Raw genomic sequence first — 19,306 nt, 5'->3', positions numbered from 1 at the left:
ATAAGAGCCTTTTAATTGGTTCACCCAGTGAGTAAACCATTTCCAAATGCAAGGGGCATTTCAGCACAAGTGCCATATGTCCTGGCATGTGATATACTGCAGCTCATGCATGGTGAAGAAAGGTGTGCTAGTCTGAGCGTGGATATTCAGCAACCATTATCGCCACTGTTGCACTTTATTGTTCCCGTGCTGAAGGTCTTAAGGGCAGTCAGTGTCTCTAGGGCCCTTCCTTAATTTAGCCTGCAGTAATGCTTCCCTTACTTCCACATAATGGATGACCCCACACACCACCATGCAGGAAAGGTTTAATTAAATCATATTCCAATCAGAATCCATGTTGTTAATTAAACTGGATAATTTATAAGTACAGAGGGGGGGTATTTATTAACTACTCTCCAGTGCTGGTGCTATGGCAGCATATTAGAGAGAGTGTTACCCCCCCTTCCCCATGACACACCACCCCATACCACCCCACCCCACCCCATCCCATCTCCTCACACACACACCCTCCAATTCTCTCTCCTTTTTCTATTGATGCCTCCACATGATTGATAATAAGACAGTGACTGCTGTACTATTTGTCTAATGGCTGTGCAATTAAATCCCCTTGTAAATGACCCATGCCTCATTTCGTTCTAATCTATGGAATTTTGATTGAATTTGTCAGTGCTAATTGAAAAATACTGCTATTTAATGTCTGCATTGCAGTTGGAGCTCAGGCTCCTTTTAATGAGACAGTGTCCCTGTGACCCTGTGCAGGGAAGGGGGTGTCCTTGATTTGGATCAGGGCGGGTGGTTCAGGGGGGGCAGATCAGAGGTCATGGGTTTAGGGTGGGTGCGGAAAAAGTCCCTGAAGATTAAGAATAATTTGGGCCATGTACAAAAAGGGCTTACATGGATTTTAATGATCTGGTTGAAGCACATGATTATAATAAATAAATAAACATGTGGCTGCAGATCTTTCGCACCAACAATTTCTTCCATTATCTGAACTCTATAACAAGATAAATACATATCAACGCTGTATGAAATGATAATGCGGAAGATACGCAACTAAAAATTCAATTAGCAATGATTTAGATTCTTTACACAAGCAGCTTTGAGAAAATGGACCAACGTGACCTTCTAGGGCTTTATATGATTTAAGCAAATGCATTGAAAGAAATGTTAGTTTGAATGAATGTCACAAAACACATTGTGTTTCAGTTTAATATATATTCAGCCAAGCAGTGCTCTGTGTGTTGTGTGTGTGTGTGTGTGTGTGTGTGTGTGTGTGTGTGTGTGTGTGTGTGTGTGTGTGTGTGTGTGTGTGTGTGTGTGTGTGTGTGTGTGTGTGTGTGTGTGTCAGTGTTTGTGGTGTGCTCAGTAAAATGGGTAATATACTTTTACATTAATGCTTTAAAGATACACTATATAGTATTGACAATTATAGGTAGAAGTGTAAGAAAACCAAACCAGGAACAAATAAAGGCAGAGTTTATAATATTTTTCGATTAATTGTTGAATGTTTAATTTCTTGATGCGGAAAATGTCTGTTTGAAGACTGAGCTGCCGAATCTGCTGAGAGGCATTTGGTTTTATTTGATATAAATAAACAAACTAATAATAGAATAGAATAGAATAGAATAGAATAGAATAGAATAGAATAGAATAGAATAGAATAGAATAGAATAGAATAATTAATAATATAATATAATATATTATAATATAATATATACTAATATAATATAATATAATATAATATCATATAATATAATATAATATAACAGCCATTTTTTATTGCACAATGATTAGAGTTGAATTGAGTTATGATTTGAGTTGGATTTCAGTATACATATAGCATTAATTGTGCATCAACTGTGTGTGTGTGTGTGTGTGTGTGTGTGTGTGTGTGTGTGTGTGTGTGTGTGTGTGTGTGTGTGTGTGTGTGTGTGTGTGAAGGTGCAAAGGGATTCAATAAGAGCTACAAATATATATTTTGAATTTATAATTACATTTTTTATTTTTTACTGCAGTCTACATATTTGGCAGTATGAATTAAATGAATTATAAAATAGCAAACCTTTTTTTTTTTTTTATTAAAGCTTAAGATATATTAGGATATTACAGGACAACCTGAACTGTTGCTTTGGAACTGGAGAATATGATCATGATCATTATTTCTCACCCTATTATTCATCATCTTTTGCACATCTTAAATCTGATCATACCTGCAGCTGTTATTAGTCAGTATGGGACAGTAGTAACAGCTGAATGGTGGCTGTAGATCGCTGAAGATGTACAGAGATGCTGTTCAGCACTTTACCGAATCCGACAAAAGGAGACGCGTTCGCGGAAGCTTCGTGTCCACGCGCTCAGACGGACCAATAGGAAGGGCAGGTTGTTTTGTGGGCGTGGTCTGGACGCGCGATCGGGGCGCTTAAACCTAAGGAGCGCAATTTAAACTCTCAGATCATCAGCAGTAGCATCTGATCACAAACAGTCAGGATCAGCAAGAAGAGCTTGAGAAGATAAAGTTAAAGCGAATTGAAGTGGATCACAACGAAGATACGACAAAAAGGGTATCCTGGGTATCTGGGTGCAGACTGAGATACGCACATTTGGGGGGTTTTTTGCGCAAATATTCTTTTTTAATTTTTATTTTATTTTTTGCTTTGCGTGGAGAAAAGACCTCGAACGCAGACGCAGTGACTTTGATTTCGCTCCGGAAACGGACCTACAGTCCTATCACAGGATTAGCAGCGGGGTGTGTGTGTGTGTGTGTGTGTGTGTGTGTGTGTGTGTGTGTGTGTGTGTGGCTGAGCTCAGGATCCTTCTCCCTCTGTGCTCTCACCTGACACGTACTCTAACACACACCCATGCTCAGTTTGTCGGGATTGTATTACAGTGGTCCGGTTCGGATGAGCGGCGCATGAAGGCTGTGGAAATCCTGCACCTCTGCCCCAAATAAACTTTTGCAACTTTGTCAGTAAGAAACAATCGAGTTAATGAGTGCTGCATTCGGCTCGTCCTTCACCATGATGCAGCGTCCGGTGGGAAACACCACTGCCTTCAGCATCGACTCGCTGATCGGCGGCTCACAGCAGCCCAGTCCGGGTCACTTCGTGTACACTGGTTACCCCATGTTCATGCCCTACCGCTCTGTAGTGCTTCCTCCTCCACCACCACCTCCTCCACCACCACCTCCACCCGGTCTCACTCAGACTTCTCATCATCATCAGCTCGCCGCTATACCGGGCGCGTTTTGCTCCAGCTTGGCGCAGGGGATGGCGCTCACCTCCACGCTCATGGCCAGTTTGCCCCAACACCCGGATGCGGGCCGGAAGTTCGGCACGCAGGCGCTACACGCGGCGTTCGACAAATCTCACGAGATCCGACTGGAGGCAGAAGACGGGAAAAGTTTCTTAACCAAAGAGACTTCTGCGCTTCTGTCCTTCCACGATGAGCCTCTGCAATGCGCTACAGGTGAGTACAGAACATGGCCATGTTAGGAATTAATATTATTAGATGGAATAAAAGAATACAATATCACGGTTTTGTTCCCATTGAATAAATGATGCTTGAGTTTTAAATGCGGACCAAAGTTTGGAAAATATATCAGCGACACACATGGCACCTTTTCATCATTTATTATAGAATATAAAAAATAACAGCTCTGTTTTTTTGTTGGTTTTATTTTTTTTACCTGATTTTATTGAAATGCGTCTGAACTATAAGAATTTGTATTAAAGGCAGTAAATTAATACTCAGGACCAGAAGTAATCATGTGCAGTATCATTATGTCCCTCTGTATGACATTAACGCGTATGATTGAATAGTGGAAGGTTTCATTTGAGCTCGAGACTAAAGAGTGACTGGTGTCCTGTAAAATGTCACTCGATTTGTTAATGACAACATAACGATTTTCGAGGCCTCGGGGGGAAATACGTGTGGTGCTGCGGCGTGAGAGCCACGTATCAGGTGCGGATTAAAGAAGTTCAGAGAGCAGAGCCTGGGGGTGAAGTGCACCTGACTTCCTTAATTCAGTCCTGTTTAATTGAGGGATGGAGGAAGAGGATGTCCTGCTTCAGGGTTTCAGTAAAGAGAAAGCAATGTCTCCATCAAGAAGTTTAAAGGATCATTCTGACTGTATAATTCATTCCAATTCAGTTTCAGCGCTTTTAACAATAGACATTGTCCCAAATCAGCTTTATAGAAATAACATGAATTTCTACAGTATGTCAGTATCTTCAAGTGTATGCCATAATGAGCAAAGCCAGTGGATACAGTAAGAAGATAAAAAACTCCCTGACATGGTATGAGGAAGAAACCTTGAGAAGAACCAGAGTCAAAATTCAAACCCATCATCTTCTGAGTGGCACCAAATGTCCATTTATCATTTGGAATCATTCCTTATTCATATTTGTCTCCAAATTGACAGAAGAAGCATAAAGCGTGGTGTATAATAAAAATAAAATATAAAAACGACTGATGGGATCGTTTTAAATGTTTGCGATCATTTGAAAAAGTTTATCTTTTTAATAGTAAATATTAAAAAAATAGTAAATAGGTCATTTTGCTATTTTGTAATTGCTACAATTAATAAACATAAATCTTCCAAATATATATATCTTTTTAAATCTTCTACATTTTTGTATTAAACAAGTCTCAAGATATTTTTTATGTCTGTTTGTTTTGCACCAGCAAAAATGGATTTCACATTTAGGGTGCAAACAAAAATATTTATATCAATGACAAATAATAATAATAATAATAATAATAATAATAATAATGATAATAATAATAATAATAATAATAATAATAATAATAATAATAATAATAATAATAATAATAATAAATTCTCCAAGTGGCACTAATTGAACGGAACCTCGTTTGGTCCGGTTGTTTTCAGGGGGCGTTTTTGATTGGGGGCGATAATTGATTTATTATTAACGTGTTATTTTCCAATGTATGTTTTTGCAGTGAGGAGCCACGGAAAGGACGATCCCAAGGAAGACGAGTGCACCAGGAAGGACGAGAGCTTCTCCATGGACAGCGACCTTGACTACAGCTCGGACGACAACATGGCCCCCGCGTCCAACCCTCTGTGCGCCAAAGACGACGGTGACGCGAGCGCGGGCCTGGAGGAGAGCGCGCGCTCGGGCAGCGCGTCCTCTGGAGGGAAAAACCGCCGGCGGCGGACGGCGTTCACCAGCGAGCAGCTACTGGAGCTCGAGAAAGAATTCCACTGCAAGAAGTATCTGTCACTGACGGAACGCTCGCAGATCGCGCACGCCCTGAAACTCAGCGAGGTGCAGGTCAAGATCTGGTTTCAGAACCGCAGGGCGAAGTGGAAGCGCGTGAAGGCGGGTAACGTGAACACCAAGGCGGGCGAGCCGTCCCGGAATCCCAAAATCGTGGTCCCTATCCCAGTGCACGTGAGCCGCTTCGCCATCCGGAGTCAGCATCAGCAGCTGGAGCAGGCCAGGCCGTGACCTGCACTGGGGCTCTGGACCAAAAACTAAAACCCTCTAACAAACTGAACCGAGGCGAGAGACACGTTTACACAAAGCCACCTGTGAAATCTGAATATAGTCCATTTATACGCGGATTTCTCCCTCTGCGTTCACACGAGAACAAGCGGTTTATTTCACCAGAATTCCCGGTCACGCAAAGAGACTTTTATACTGAACACTGCGACAAAATAACACACATCCAAAAGTGTTCACATAGGGAGTGTGTTATACTACATACAGTGTAATGAGGATTGGGACGCGGCCCATGTTCTGGTAACTGGGCAGAGAGACAGGAGCACACACTGAGAGAGAGAGAGAGAGAGAGAGAGAGAGAGAGAGAGAGAGAGAGAGAGAGAGAGAGAGAGAGATTGAATTGATAAATAAATTAATTCCCCGTAGATTTCAAAGAATGTGAAGTTCTCTTTCGTTTTGTTTCTCTGTTGTGTGTGCGCGTGCGTGTGTGTGCGTTTTGTTTTTTTTGGAACAGAGATGATGATGATGATGATGATGATGATGATGGTGATGATGGTGATGATGGTGAATCCATGGAGCACTTTTCCGGCTCTAATCTGCTGAAGCACTGAGGAAACAGTCCTGCCTTCGAGATTATGATCTGTTCTGTTATTATGTGGGATTTTTTTGTTTTTGTTTTTTGTTTTTTTAATCAATTCACCTGATTCTCCTGATTTGCCATTTTTTATTTTTGTTCTGTTTAGTTGTTGTAACTCCATGAGGGCACGCTGCTAATTTATTTCATATTGTGAAAAAGAGTTGCTAACCTGCGAAGAGTTTATTGAGTTGAGATTGTGTGCATTAAAGTGGAACGTGATTGTGAAATCCTCTGAGCCTGGTGCTTTTATTCACTTAATTACAAATTGAATGGGTTTGAAATGCTTTTATTGCCATGTAAAAGACCCACTAAATAATAATAATTATTATTATGATTATTATTATTATTATTATTACTTTTGTTATTATTATTATTATTATTACTTTTATTATTATTACTTTTATTATTATTATTATTATTATTATTATTATTATTATTATTATTATTATTATTATTATTATTTTACCTGCCTGATTTAAGAGCATTTGCAGTAATAGAAACGTAAGGCACCGATGTTATAAATAGGATAATTGTGTGTGTGTGTGTGTGTGTGTGTGTGTGTGTGTGTGTGTGTGTGTGTGTGTGTGTGTGTGTGTGTGTGTGTGTGGGCTGGGGTGTTACGAAGTATTTCGTTTTGCACGCAGACAAAATCACAAGCCCATTCATGTGCAAATTAACATCATACAAATAAATGTATGTTGCACCTATTTATAGATTCTGACCTTTACCTCGATTTTGGGTTGTATTAATTTAAACAAAAATATTTTTTTGTTAAAATAAACATAATAATAAAATAAAGCTTCCAAATTGATTAAATTTAAAATGGAAAATAGATTTCCGCTTTTCATTTCATGCAATTATTAATATACATTTTTCGATATTTGTTGGGGTAAAATTATCTTCATTTCTGAAATTTTTTTTTTTTTAAAACAGTATTACATGAATGGTGATGTGCAGTGAAGTGACGGTGAGTGATGTTTGCTGAAGCGCTCCAGAGAAACGCAGAAACGAATAGATAGATAGATAGATAGATAGATAGATAGATAGATAGATAGATAGATAGATAGATAGATAGATAGATAGATAGATAGATAGATAGATAGATAGATAGATAGATAGATAGATAGATAGATAGATAGAAGTGCAAAACATGCACACAGTCTGTATTTCTGTACTAATTCATGTGCTTGAACTTCTCCAACAACATATTTTTTTATTAAACTCACACACTTGCTGTACTTCTCCCTAGTGGGAAGAGTAAAAAACAGATTTATAGGAGTTGCTGTCCATAAGGGAGCCTCAGCGGGCTAGATAAGCTCTTATCCATACATCACTGACACACACACACACACACACACACACACACACACACATGGCTCAAGTGCCTAAATGTGCACTGAATTCATCATAAGATATCTATGAGGTAAAAGCTATAGAAAGAAACAAAATGGCCAATGTGTCAGCTTGAGAGAGAAACAGAGGGAGATCTGACAATTGCTTTAACTCTAATGATTTTATTTTTATTTTTTTATTTTTTTGCAAATAGTAATCAAGGCCAGCCGTCGTGGCTGACAGATAAATGGGCCCCAGGGGGATCGGCCAGGCCCTCAGCTTTTCACTCCTTCGTGTCGCTTGCGCACTAAATTAACAGCAACTTGTCTGAGGCTCAAATTAACCTCCAATGATTAATTCTGAAGGAGAACAAGCCCTGAGACTCATGCCACCTAATAGGCACTGGTTGGAGGACCAATAAGTCCTCTGAGCCCCTCACAGACACACACACACACACACACACACACACACACACACACACACACACACACACACACACACACACACACACACACACACACACACACACACACACACACACACACACACACACACACACACACACACACACCAACACACACTTCTTCAACTGACCAAATTTGTATGTGCAAGGCAAATAATAAAGCAATTCATTGGACATTTTATGAATAAAATCACATAGATCATGCTCTTCCAGGAGGCAGCAGTCAGCAATTTTTTTATTCTAACTCGTATATGTGTATCTGATTAATACTGCATTACTGTCTATAAACCACGAGACATTCTCTTAATGCAAATGACACATGCGGTCTTCTACATCAGACCCTATATTGGTTTAGGATGTTTCATTAGTTAGGACTTAGATATGCATGAAGTATTAAAATATCATTTTAAAGACATTCTTCTTGGAGGAATGAATTCCCATTAATTATTGTACAGTGAATAAATGAATGGTCACATGTAATCCATTAAATAATCACATTTAATTAACACCTTTTTAACTGCATACACATATTTAGAAACACCGTTTTTTCATTTTCTGTTTCAAACAAAAGTCATATATATTAAAATTCATTTATTTTCCAAATGCCTGTTTTCATATTGTAATCTTTAGCACCAGTGTGTGTGTTACAGAAAACACTTCAGTAGCTCCTCTTTCCTCAGAACATCACAAGATTATCATCACACCATGATGGCCCTGCTCACGCCTTATTTCTGGGCCTCTCTTGCATTCCTAATGCCATTAATGTGTAAATGTGAGACACACACACACACACACACACACACACACACACACACACACACACACACACACACACACACACACACACACACACACACACACACACACACACACAAACAGATGAACACAGCTGTGTTAATACCCTGAAGCTTATACACTAACACACTGGACTCTATCACATTGGGAAGTGGGAGTGATTTATGATGAGAGATGATCAGACTGGATTTGGACAAGATGCTCCACACTGGCAGCCTTTTCATCAGAACAATAGCACTTTATTCACTGCTGTCTCACTCAATGTGCAGGATTTATTTAGAAATGTATATCTGCTACGGGTTGTCATGATTCATTTTAGAATGTTGTGTAGAGACAACTGAATTATGATCTCCCAGAGTCTCTAGTTTAATTCAAAGCTTGGATCAGTGTTTGTGGAGGACATTACATAACCGTGCAGGTTTCCTTCTGGGTTCTTCGGTTTCTTGCCATCTTCAAAAACATGTCATTGGGTAAATTAGCTACTGTAAATTATCCCCAGATGTGAATGGTGCATGGTGCAATGCGATGAATAGGTATGTGTCCCATATCTGTATAACTGTCTGTCTCCATTTATTATTTATATCATTTCATATCAGAAATGTTATCTTAATATTAACACAATATCAACACACACACACACACACACACACACACACACACACACACACACACACACACACACACACACACACACACACACACACACACACACACACACACAGAATCTATTTCCTCCCACAAACTGTTCGGTTTTCCTCTCTGTCTCATCTAATCTCTTTAATTACATCTGCTGTCCCAGGCTGCTCAGGCGTCCTTTGTCCACTCTGGTCAGGGGGCCTTTGTGAGAGTGAGCACTGTCCTCCTGTCCCCTCCCCAGCTGCTTTGTAAAGCTTCCTGAGATATAGAGAGATAGAGAGAGAGAGGAAGAGGGAGAGAAATAAGAGAGAGAGAGAGGGCGAGAGAGAGACAGAGGGAAAGGGAGAGAGCGAGAGAGAGAGAGAGATTGAGTGGGAGAGAGAGAGAGAAAGAGAGAGAGAGAGAGAGAGAGAGAGAACGAGGAAAGGATTAGAGCACCATTATCCCATTAGAGTCTCAGCAGAGTCCACAGGGCCTAGCATGAAACGCCTTCATCTATACCACAGAGTCTGAGTGTCTCACAATAGCCTGCAAGTAAACACACACACACACACACACACACAGGTGTGTTTATGAGGGTAAACATGGCACACAGAGAATTTTACTGCTATAAAATTAATGAATATATTTTCTATCAACTGTCCAAAGCAGTACGAAATGATTTGACTTGTTATTACTGTCAATTTTGTTTTTGAAACTGTATAAAGTTTGCTGGGTTGGAATGAAAACCTACAACCCACACTGGCCCTTTGTGGAAAAGATTGGACACCCCAGCTGTAGAGGTTTTGGACTCTATAGCACTTCTGAACACAAATGTAAGGTCTAACAATATAAATGAGTCCAACAATAAATTGGTGCTGTATTTTATGCCATTTTTGTTTAAATGCTGAAAAGCCCATATTTTGTGTCTTAAACCGGCACCAAGTTAAAGATCAAATGATGCATTTCATAAGAATTTAACATTTACACTCACAACATGAGCATTCTTCTGATCAGAAAGCCACAATATATTATATAAAACCTGAATATGAAGGACTGCAGTTTGGTAAGACTTTATACTCTATTTAACATTAGCTCAGTTGATTTGTGTTTTGATCCACTGTAATGAAATGAAAAAACAAGTGTCGGCAACATTTTCATTATAACAACAAATGGATACATATTATAGCAAGAAATTGAATGAAATTACACACAGTTCTGCTTTAAAAACAAAACAACTATTAAATAATAAAATAGCCAACAGTACGTAAACACTCAACCATCATACATACATCTGGTTTGTACCCAATTGATTGGCATACTGTTGGAAGCATTTAGTTGTATAGAATGTGTTTGTATGCTACAGTATAACATTAGGATTTTTCGTCACTCGGAGAAAAGGGTCTAAATTATTCAAAAGGGGCATGACAATGCCACTGTGCAAAAAACCAGCTCCATGGAGAGATTTTAAAGTTATGGTTTTTAAATAAGTTGGAGTGAAAGATGACTGGCCTGCTATAGAGCTCCCTATTGAACATCTATGGAATAAATTGGACCACTGACTACACCCCTCCTCACACTACATAAGTACCTGACCTGCCCTTGTGGCTGAATGAGCAAAATCCTCACAATCACATTATTATAAAAGCAATTTCGGACTAAATGTGGAATAGTGTGTTTAAAATGCCCACAAGTGTTTGGGTCAGGTTTCCACAAACTTTGTGGAACAGATCATTACCCTGTTTACTTCCTTATGAATTACAGTGTTCTGAATGAAAGCCTTTATACCAGCATAAATGTTAAAAAAAAAAAAGTAAATCATTTTAAAAAGCATAAGTAAAATGTGAGAGTTACAGGTTTACAAGTGGAAAGTGAGCATCATACACATTAGCCTCAGATCTGATGTCCTCAAAATCAGATTTATACATTTGCTTCATCATCTACACGAGCCTCTTCACTCGAATAGCAGTGGAAAAAATAGATTGCGACACTCACTGGAAAAAAATGTGTGGTGCTCGATGGTGCAAGTCATCACGGGGTTGCACTCACATCTGCGTGTTCTCTTCGGTGATACGAGCGTTTTGTTACGTCACTCGCCCGCATTTAAATCACTGAGTGAATGAACTCATTGTACAGGAGTGAAGTTGAAATGGCTACTTACCAAACATCATCTCTACATGCAGACAGCAACATGATTAGTACACAGAGGAAACATATTCATCATCAATTTTTTATTTCTCGTTTATTTTCGCACAATGTTTCTTCTGTAATGACGTTTTTCTGGTCACATTTTGCATAAATGACATCCCTGTAATATTTACTTAAACATTATTAAATATTTTACTAACAATGATTAAGAAGCATGTGCTTGTCAGTTTGTTTTGCAACTGCTGTATAAATCTCAGCATGGTCACATCTTAGTCAATCTAAAAGTAACCTTCCAGAATTTGTTCACATAATATACACTAAGGACAAAAGTTTGTGGACACCTGACCAAAAGACCACATATCTTATGGTCCACTCTTCTGGGAAGATTTTCCACTAGATTTTCGAGTGTGATTGTTAAGATTTTTTTCTAGATTTAAGTGCCCACCAGTGAACTGATCACTAAAAAGCACATCTCAACAATGATACAACTATAATGAAAGGACATTCGGTGCCAACCAGATGATTATAGGTTCCCTTTTGAGTTTGGTTCCTCTCAAAGTTTCATTCTTATACTCTCATGGAGCTTTTTCTTGCCACTGTCACCACTGGCTCACTTATCAGTGATAAACTTATAGGCACTAAAATAGTACATTCAAACTTTATAGCCTAATTATCTTTGGAAAGCTGCTTTGGGACAATGTACATAGTTAAAAGTGCTCTACAAATAAAACTGAATATTGAGTAAAATCAGGTAATGATTTGGTGAAGGCCTGGGGTGCAGTCAGCTTTCCAATTCATTTCATAGGTGTTGAGTAGGACTGAGGCAAGATCTTTCACTACAACTCATGTGAACCAGATCTTCATGATTCTGGCTCATGCTGGAACAGGTTTGGGCCATTAAAAGACTCTACAATCGTGTGCCTCCAACTTCATACTAACAGTTTAGGGAATAACCAGATATGGCTGGAAAAGTGGTCTCCTGAATATGGACATATTTTAATCACCCATAAACGTCAGACTATGAAGAAGCAGTGTTCAGAGTGTTAACAAAGGACCTTCTTGACGTCCGATTAAAGTTAACAGAGTAGGACATGGCGTTATATTACGAAGTAATTTTCTTTATTGAAAGAAGACACATTACAGTATAAGACTCTGCATCAGGTATAATTTTTCAACATGGAACTGTACAGCTGACACAAACTCAATATAATAATAAAAATTAGATATACAACAAGAACAATCAATCATAGTGATGTAATTGTGATACCAATGGTTTGTATAAAAAAAAAAAAAAAACAAACAAAAACCAACCAAACAAAAAAAAAAAGATAAGTAGTGTGAGAGCCCCTCCCCTTTTTAGATTAGCATATTCGCTCATAAATAATCAGGTCTCTCGAGATTGGACACATCACCTGCATACTGTCGACAAAATGAGGTAACAACAATAACAACAACAAAGCAAAAACATGATTTTCACTTTTTTTTTTACAGCTATGTACAGAAAGTGGTGGCTACACGGCAAGCAGATACTGGTCTAAAAATCACGGGTGCATGTAAGCAGCTTAAAACGGACGTATAGAGTCTGCTTTGGTTGCTCTCATGCTATTGGTCGTGTGGGTGGTGGTGCGACTCCTTCATTCTGTCTCAGTTTAATAACATGGACACACGATGAGAGAAATGGACCACTAGATGAAAGTTGCTTCCAATAGAGAAAAGAGTAAAAAAGGAAAAAAGAAAAAAAAGGTAAATGAGACGACAAATAAGAAAAAACATCACCTGTTGGATATTTATGAGGAAATTTACATTCATGCACGCAGAAACCGAAAAAAATCAGGCTTTCACAGAAAGGGCATGAAGTGGGCATGATAGTGTGGGTTGCTTAATATAATCAATGTTTGTGTGTATGCGTTAAAGCATCGTGTCATAAATAACTGTGTCTGGTACCGAGACCTCTACAGATCTGCTACATTATATACAAACACTTAACATCTTAAACCTTTCAATAAAACTTAAACTCTGTACACTCTCTTTGACCCATGTCTCATTCCACAGTGCCCTTAAGAAGACACAGAGGTTTCGGAGATCAGGCTTTGTCCCTACATTGTCTTTAAATCCCAGAACCCCTGGCAGGTTGAACATCTTCCTACTCGATTTAGTGATGCAGACTATAGATTTGTGTTACCTTCTCAGTGACGGTTCCTAAAGCTAGTGGCGCCATGTTACAAAACACAACCTCCTTTATGACATATGACCTGAAACAGAGTCTTACATTTCTCAGAGCCACACAGCAGCCAATACTAGTGTGGGAAAATTATTACTTCAGATAGTTGCCTGGCTTTCATCTGGCTTAGTATTGCTTAAATACAGGTCAGTCATGGCTTGAGCCTGTACAGCACGAAAACACACGAGACTGATAAAGACATTAAGAAAAAAGATTAGAGAGAGAGAGAGAGAGAGAGAGAGAGAGAGAGAACTAGTAAACACACATTTGTATGATTTTTTTTTTTAATGTAGCCTGGCATCAAGCCCATGGATGTCAGGCTAGAACATTAAAAGGAAAGGGGGAAGAAAAAAAAAAAAACGTATTCTCTTCATTTTCACCAAGTTTTCCACCAAAGAGTTTCTATAAAAGACTAAGTGATAGAGTGAATACGATGAAAAGGATACAGCGCAGAAAAAGATGAGCCATCTCTTCACTGAGCCGAACAGGGCTCTGCACTCCAAGGCCTCGGCAAGTAATGAGCGGGTAATGAATAGACATTTTGACCAGTGCTGACAAATGACCCTGCATGAGCGTACGTGACACACACACTCACGCATGCACACACGCACGCGTTTCTGGCATTAATAAGAATGTAGCATATAGAGGAGAGTTCTCCTGAGCACCTAATATTGAGTAAGAACAGGTAAATGAGGCTGCAGGCGCTCCCCGCACTAATGTTTCCATCATAAAGCACGGGAGAAATGCAGACGCCGCGCATTCTGTATTGACGAGCCTGCGAGGTCAGAGCCTGCTCCACTCTGCATGCTGTTTCATCTGGAAACAAGTCAGTACTGATCAATATTATCAATATGGCTAACGTGAATAAGAAAGACTCCGTGCCGTCCCTCGGCCTCATAAGAGCGCAGACACGCACGCTCTAACGTGACGAGCCCCTTCAGGAAATGGAGATGGGAGCTTGTCACTTTAGTGTTGGTCATCACATGACGAAATCGGCTAAATAAGACCTGATCATTTGCAGCGGAGAAAGAAGCATGCAGCAGCAGAGGGGAAAAAAACAACAACTATTAATCAGGTAGAAAATTCCCTTTAGTTCTGCAAAACAGACTATAGAATAATAAAAGATATGGGCACATAAGTGTGGTCCATTCAAACGGAGAGTTTAGATATTTCACATGGTCCACAAATGCCCTCTGAACTCCGTACCACTCAGTCACTCAATCAAAAGAAAACAAGGACAAGCTTCTTTCTGTTATATCTGTATGTTTTCCCAAAAGGTCTTTGCATTATTGTCTTTTCACATTAATGACAAAAAAAAAGAAGGAACAAAATTGTACAAAGGGCAAAATTTTACATAGTTTTACTAAACATTTGGCTGAAAGGCTGACAAAAGGAAGAAATGAGTAAAGACATGGAACATGTGCATTTTAAAGCCCCAAGCAGGAAAAAGCACTGCAGAAGTTGTCTAGGATCTCTGGGACTGATCCAGCATCACTTCTTGTTCATTTTAGTGACGCAATAAACAGCAAGGAAAAGTGCATGAGGACCGGGTTGCTTTGAATCTGAACGGATGTGTCGCTTGCCATTCACTGAGCTTCTGATTTGGCCTCATCTTCATCTCCAGTCATGCGTCCTGCAGCGTTGGTGGATGGAGGCAGCAGCAGGTTCAGACAGTTTCTCCGACCATCGTGTTGGGGTCGGTGCATTCTCTGATCACAGGTCACCTGGCGTAGGGGCGACTGTGTGATTGGTTAGGCAAGTAATACGGGAAGAATAACTTCCTCAAGACAAGCTAGTGGTGGTGTGAGGCAGTGCGAGTGCAAACTCAGTGGTTCTGTTACGGTTTTGTCTTTGTCATCATGGTGAAGTATGTATTTCTCATGATTTCAAATCTGTTTCTAGCAAAATGGAGAAAGAGCTGGGGGGGAGGGGGTTGTGTGGTGAGGGCAAGTGTGCATTTATGCAAATGGATATGAAGGAGAGCGTTTATTTTTGGAGTATGGAGGCTGGGTGTGTGTCAGATAAGAGCAGTGCTGCCTGTGCTGCTGCTGCAGCTGTTGTTGCGGTTGTTGTTTCTGCGCGAGAGGTTGGGTGTTGCCATGAGTGGGTAGCGCTCGTCCGGGCAGCCATACTGCAGCAACACGTCCACACACTCCTGACTGTTAGCTTGGCGTGCATATGCCAGCGCCGTGTTGCCGTGGGCATCTCGTGCCATGATGTCTACACCATACTGAAGGGACACAGAAACGCAAAGTGTTATGAAACAATCATATACACTTTTACACATACACACAAACACACACGCATATTTACAATCAGCCAAATGTTTGGGGTAATGCAGAAGATTTTCTATAAATATTTTATTCAAATGCAGAGGTCAAAAAATATTAACACAATATAAAACATTAAATAATCAATAAATGTACAGATTATTTACTACTAGCACATACACTGATCAGGCATAACATTATGACCACCTGCCTAAAATTCCCCCTTTTGCTGCCCAAACAGTTCTGACCCGTTGAGCATCAACAGCATGAACTTCTTCAGCAATTTACCAGCCTTTGCTCCCCACGTATATAAATAAGCCTTGGCCGCTCAGGACCCTGTCGCGGGTTCACCACTATTCCTTTCTTGGAGTACTTTTGATAGATACTGACCAGTGCAGACTGGGAACATCCCACAAGAGCTGCAGTTTTGGAGATGCTCTGACCCAGTCGTCTAGCCATCACAATTTGTCAAACTCACTCAAATCCTTACGCTTTTTCCTGCTTCCAACACGTCAACTTTAAGGACAAAATGTTCACTTGCTGCCTAATAAATCCCACCCACTAACAGGTGCCATTATGAAGAGATAATCAGTGCTATTTACTTCACCAGTCATAATTTTATAATGTCAGAATGTTATGCCTGATCGGTGTAAAGTACATATAGAGGTCAAACTGTTTTTGTAAAGCTCTGAAGCTGTAATAATTTGTTAGACTGCTTTTTATAAGAACGTGTGTGTGTGTGTGTGAGAGAAAAAGAGACCAAATAAAGCAGTAAAGGCTATCCACTGGATGGCTATCTTGGCAATAAAGTTACCACCAGTACTAAAAGCACTTATTCCTAGTTTTTTCTATAGTAAAAGCAATTGTCAGACTATGATAATACCAAGTGGCATCTTCTCCTTACAAATGGACTATATAGGGCAAAATATAACACCCCACAGCAAAGTGCAATGTGTCGTCAAACGGAAGCCTCTTAGAATTCCTAACTCCACTGACCTACTCTGGCTTTTACACTCAGTCGAGTTAGTAAAACATATTTGTGATGCATCAGCAGAGCAGTGCCTTGTGATTATATTTTATGTTACAGAATACGCAGTGAATGTGTTTTACAGATATGTCCATATAGCTAATCCAAAAACTCTGCTTAATATCTACATTTCATTGAATTATAAGACAGGTCTGGGCAAACTACTGAGTAGGCACCAATCAGATGCCGCATTTTTATGATGTCCGCAAGTAGACTTCTTACAAAAATGTTTTACAGTCTCTAAAATCTAATAAACACTAAAGTATTTTGATACAGAATATGAAGCCATTATAAAATACAAATGACAAAATCCTATTTTATATTTGAAAGACACGCATCGTGTGTGTGTGTGTGTGTGTGTGTGTGTGTGTGTGTGTGTGTGTGTGTGTGTGTGTGTATCCATACCCAGATGAGGAGCTGCGTGATCACCACACTGCCCTTGCGACAGGCCAGATGCAGCGCAGTGCGGCCATCTCCCTCACCGCACGTCTCGTTCACCTCATCTCGTGAGCCGTGCGCAAGCAGCAGCACCACTAACCGCAGGTCCTCCTCAGCAGTAGCACGCAGCAGTTGCTGGCCAAGAGTCAGATCCACACATGGCAGAGACGCCACAAACAGCTTCTGCTCGTACTTGGCCCGGATCCAGCGTTCACGCTCCTCCCTGAACCACACACACACACACACACACACACACACACACACACACACACACACACAAGCATCAGTATTGGGAGACCGAGATAAAGTTAATGTATATGCTATGTATGTTCACACTGGAGCAATATTTAGACTCTGCTCTCATTCTGAAGGAGTTCAGGGATTTATGTAGCTTGGTACTGGCTACACTTTACTTTTCTGGAAGCAATGTCCTGCATTCTTACACAGCTTAAACAGGCCTACTGTAAACTCGTTATTCAACTCAAGAATAAACTATAACAAGCAATGTCTTTATTTGAAACTGTGTGTAGTAAAAACCTAAAGCTGTCCCACATATTTGGGGTCATGGGGTGAACGAGAGTGAGAGAGAAGAAGATAGTGTGTGAGGGAGGAAATAGGATGATTGAGAAAAACAAAGCAGAAACAGGAAGTATTTAAGGTGCTATTTAAGGTGCTCTGTGTGTGTTTATACAGTTTGAGAGAAATGTCAACCAAGCCCCAGCCCAGCCCAGAAGCGGGCTATCAGTTGCATGTTTTGAGCTCTCCCGCTAATCCTGTGCTATGATAGCACTAATCTGTGTTAATCCTCACAGTGTAAACAACTCCATTCAGGCCTGGCTGAGATTAGTTCAGGCCCAGTTCCCATGTGAGAGCTTTGGGGAGTGCATCGAGCCCCAGAGGAGAGGATATTGAGCTATCCCCTGAAGCACAGCTGCCCATCAGGGGGTCTCATCTCAGAAACCTAGAGAACAGAGAAACCCCCTCCAGCTTTTACTTCCTCTGCAAGCAGAGTGTCTGCTGAGCAAAAGGGGATGCTGCATGGAATACCTCTCTTTGTGAAAGAACAGGAATAGCTATGTACGAATGTAGACCCCTGGTGTAGCACTTATTTCTATGGTCTGTGGCTATGTTTCGAGGACATGTTTTAAAGCCTGCCTCACCAAAAAACTCATGTAATTGTTTCTTGTTTAAAAAATCACCCCTCTCAGGGATTTTGCAAACACCCTGTTGCAAGTATCCAGTTATACCAGCCTGTCAATATGTCCTTGTCATCATATTAAAATCCATAAGCCATGTAAAGCCATTAATGTACCTTCTTTAAAGTCTCAGCACATCTTCAGTTTTCTAGTATCTCCTAATTTACAAATGAAGCTCATTTTCTAACACATTTATGTAGACATTTAATCTACTCAGAATGCAGCATTAAAGAGGTGAAACATGCAGTTCTATGGTCATTTTGTTCTCCTCATTTGTAATTTATCAGGCCTCTAATTGATAACAAATTAGCTGTGGATGTGTGTCATGGGCTAGAGGAGATAACATTCTATAAAGGAGGCAAAAGGACAAGCAAAGATCAATAGCCATGAGGATCGATGGCTTACTGACATCCTTCTTAATTAATGGAAAAATCCACATGCTGAGAGACCCTAACTCTATATGCACAAAGATTTCATCTTGGCTGCATGAGCCTCGTTTACATAAGCAAACGGTCACAATACCCTATTATATGTACGATTTCTACGACTGATCATAAAAACTGGCAAAAAACTGGCAAAAAACAAAAGTCAAAAGTGTGAAACAGTGGAGGGACGGATGTGGAGACGGTTGAGGGCAGCCACCATAGCAGCGGCAGCTATGGGAACACTGAGGAATTGTATTAAGTGTGTGCGCTG

At 40.1% G+C, this 19,306-nt stretch overlaps 2 protein-coding genes across 8 annotated transcripts in view; one reads left to right on the top strand and one right to left on the bottom strand.

The window, feature by feature from the left end:
• The first annotated feature begins 2,462 nt into the window (after nt 1–2,462).
• Nucleotides 2,463–6,309, top strand: gbx2 (gastrulation brain homeobox 2). Its single transcript, XM_083527409.1, has 2 exons — nt 2,463–3,465; nt 4,963–6,309. The coding sequence occupies exons 1-2, from the start codon at nt 2,988–2,990 to the stop codon at nt 5,472–5,474; spliced, it is 990 nt and encodes a 329-aa protein (XP_083383535.1). The 5' UTR covers nt 2,463–2,987; the 3' UTR covers nt 5,475–6,309.
• A 6,246-nt stretch (nt 6,310–12,555) lies between these two features.
• The window catches only part of agap1 (ArfGAP with GTPase domain, ankyrin repeat and PH domain 1), a 143,742-nt gene continuing 136,991 nt past the window's right edge, over nt 12,556–19,306 (bottom strand). For all 7 annotated transcript variants that reach the window (XM_083531805.1, XM_083531806.1, XM_083531804.1 and 4 more), the window contains 2 exons: nt 17,382–17,637; nt 12,556–15,909 (listed from right to left, as the gene is read on the bottom strand). In XM_083531805.1, the coding sequence (XP_083387931.1) occupies nt 15,697–15,909; nt 17,382–17,637 (469 nt within the window). In that variant the 3' untranslated portion in view covers nt 12,556–15,696. The remainder of the gene's footprint in view (nt 15,910–17,381; nt 17,638–19,306) is intronic.

Source organism: Silurus aristotelis, assembly GCF_946808225.1.
Source record: "Silurus aristotelis genome assembly, chromosome: 2".
NCBI lineage: Eukaryota > Metazoa > Chordata > Actinopteri > Siluriformes > Siluridae > Silurus > Silurus aristotelis.
The sequence above is the reverse complement of the archived record's forward strand: the minus strand, read 5'-3'. Positions and strand labels throughout refer to the sequence as shown.

What these genes read in the sequence shown, in the direction of transcription:
- gbx2 (XM_083527409.1), top strand. Translation starts at nt 2,988, where the DNA reads ATGAGTGCTGCATTCGGCTCGTCCTTCACCATGATGCAGCGTCCGGTG. An exon ending in GCCTCTGCAATGCGCTACAG is followed by an intron (nt 3,466 to 4,962) that starts GTGAGTACAGAA and finishes ATGTTTTTGCAG; the next exon opens with TGAGGAGCCACGGAAAGGAC.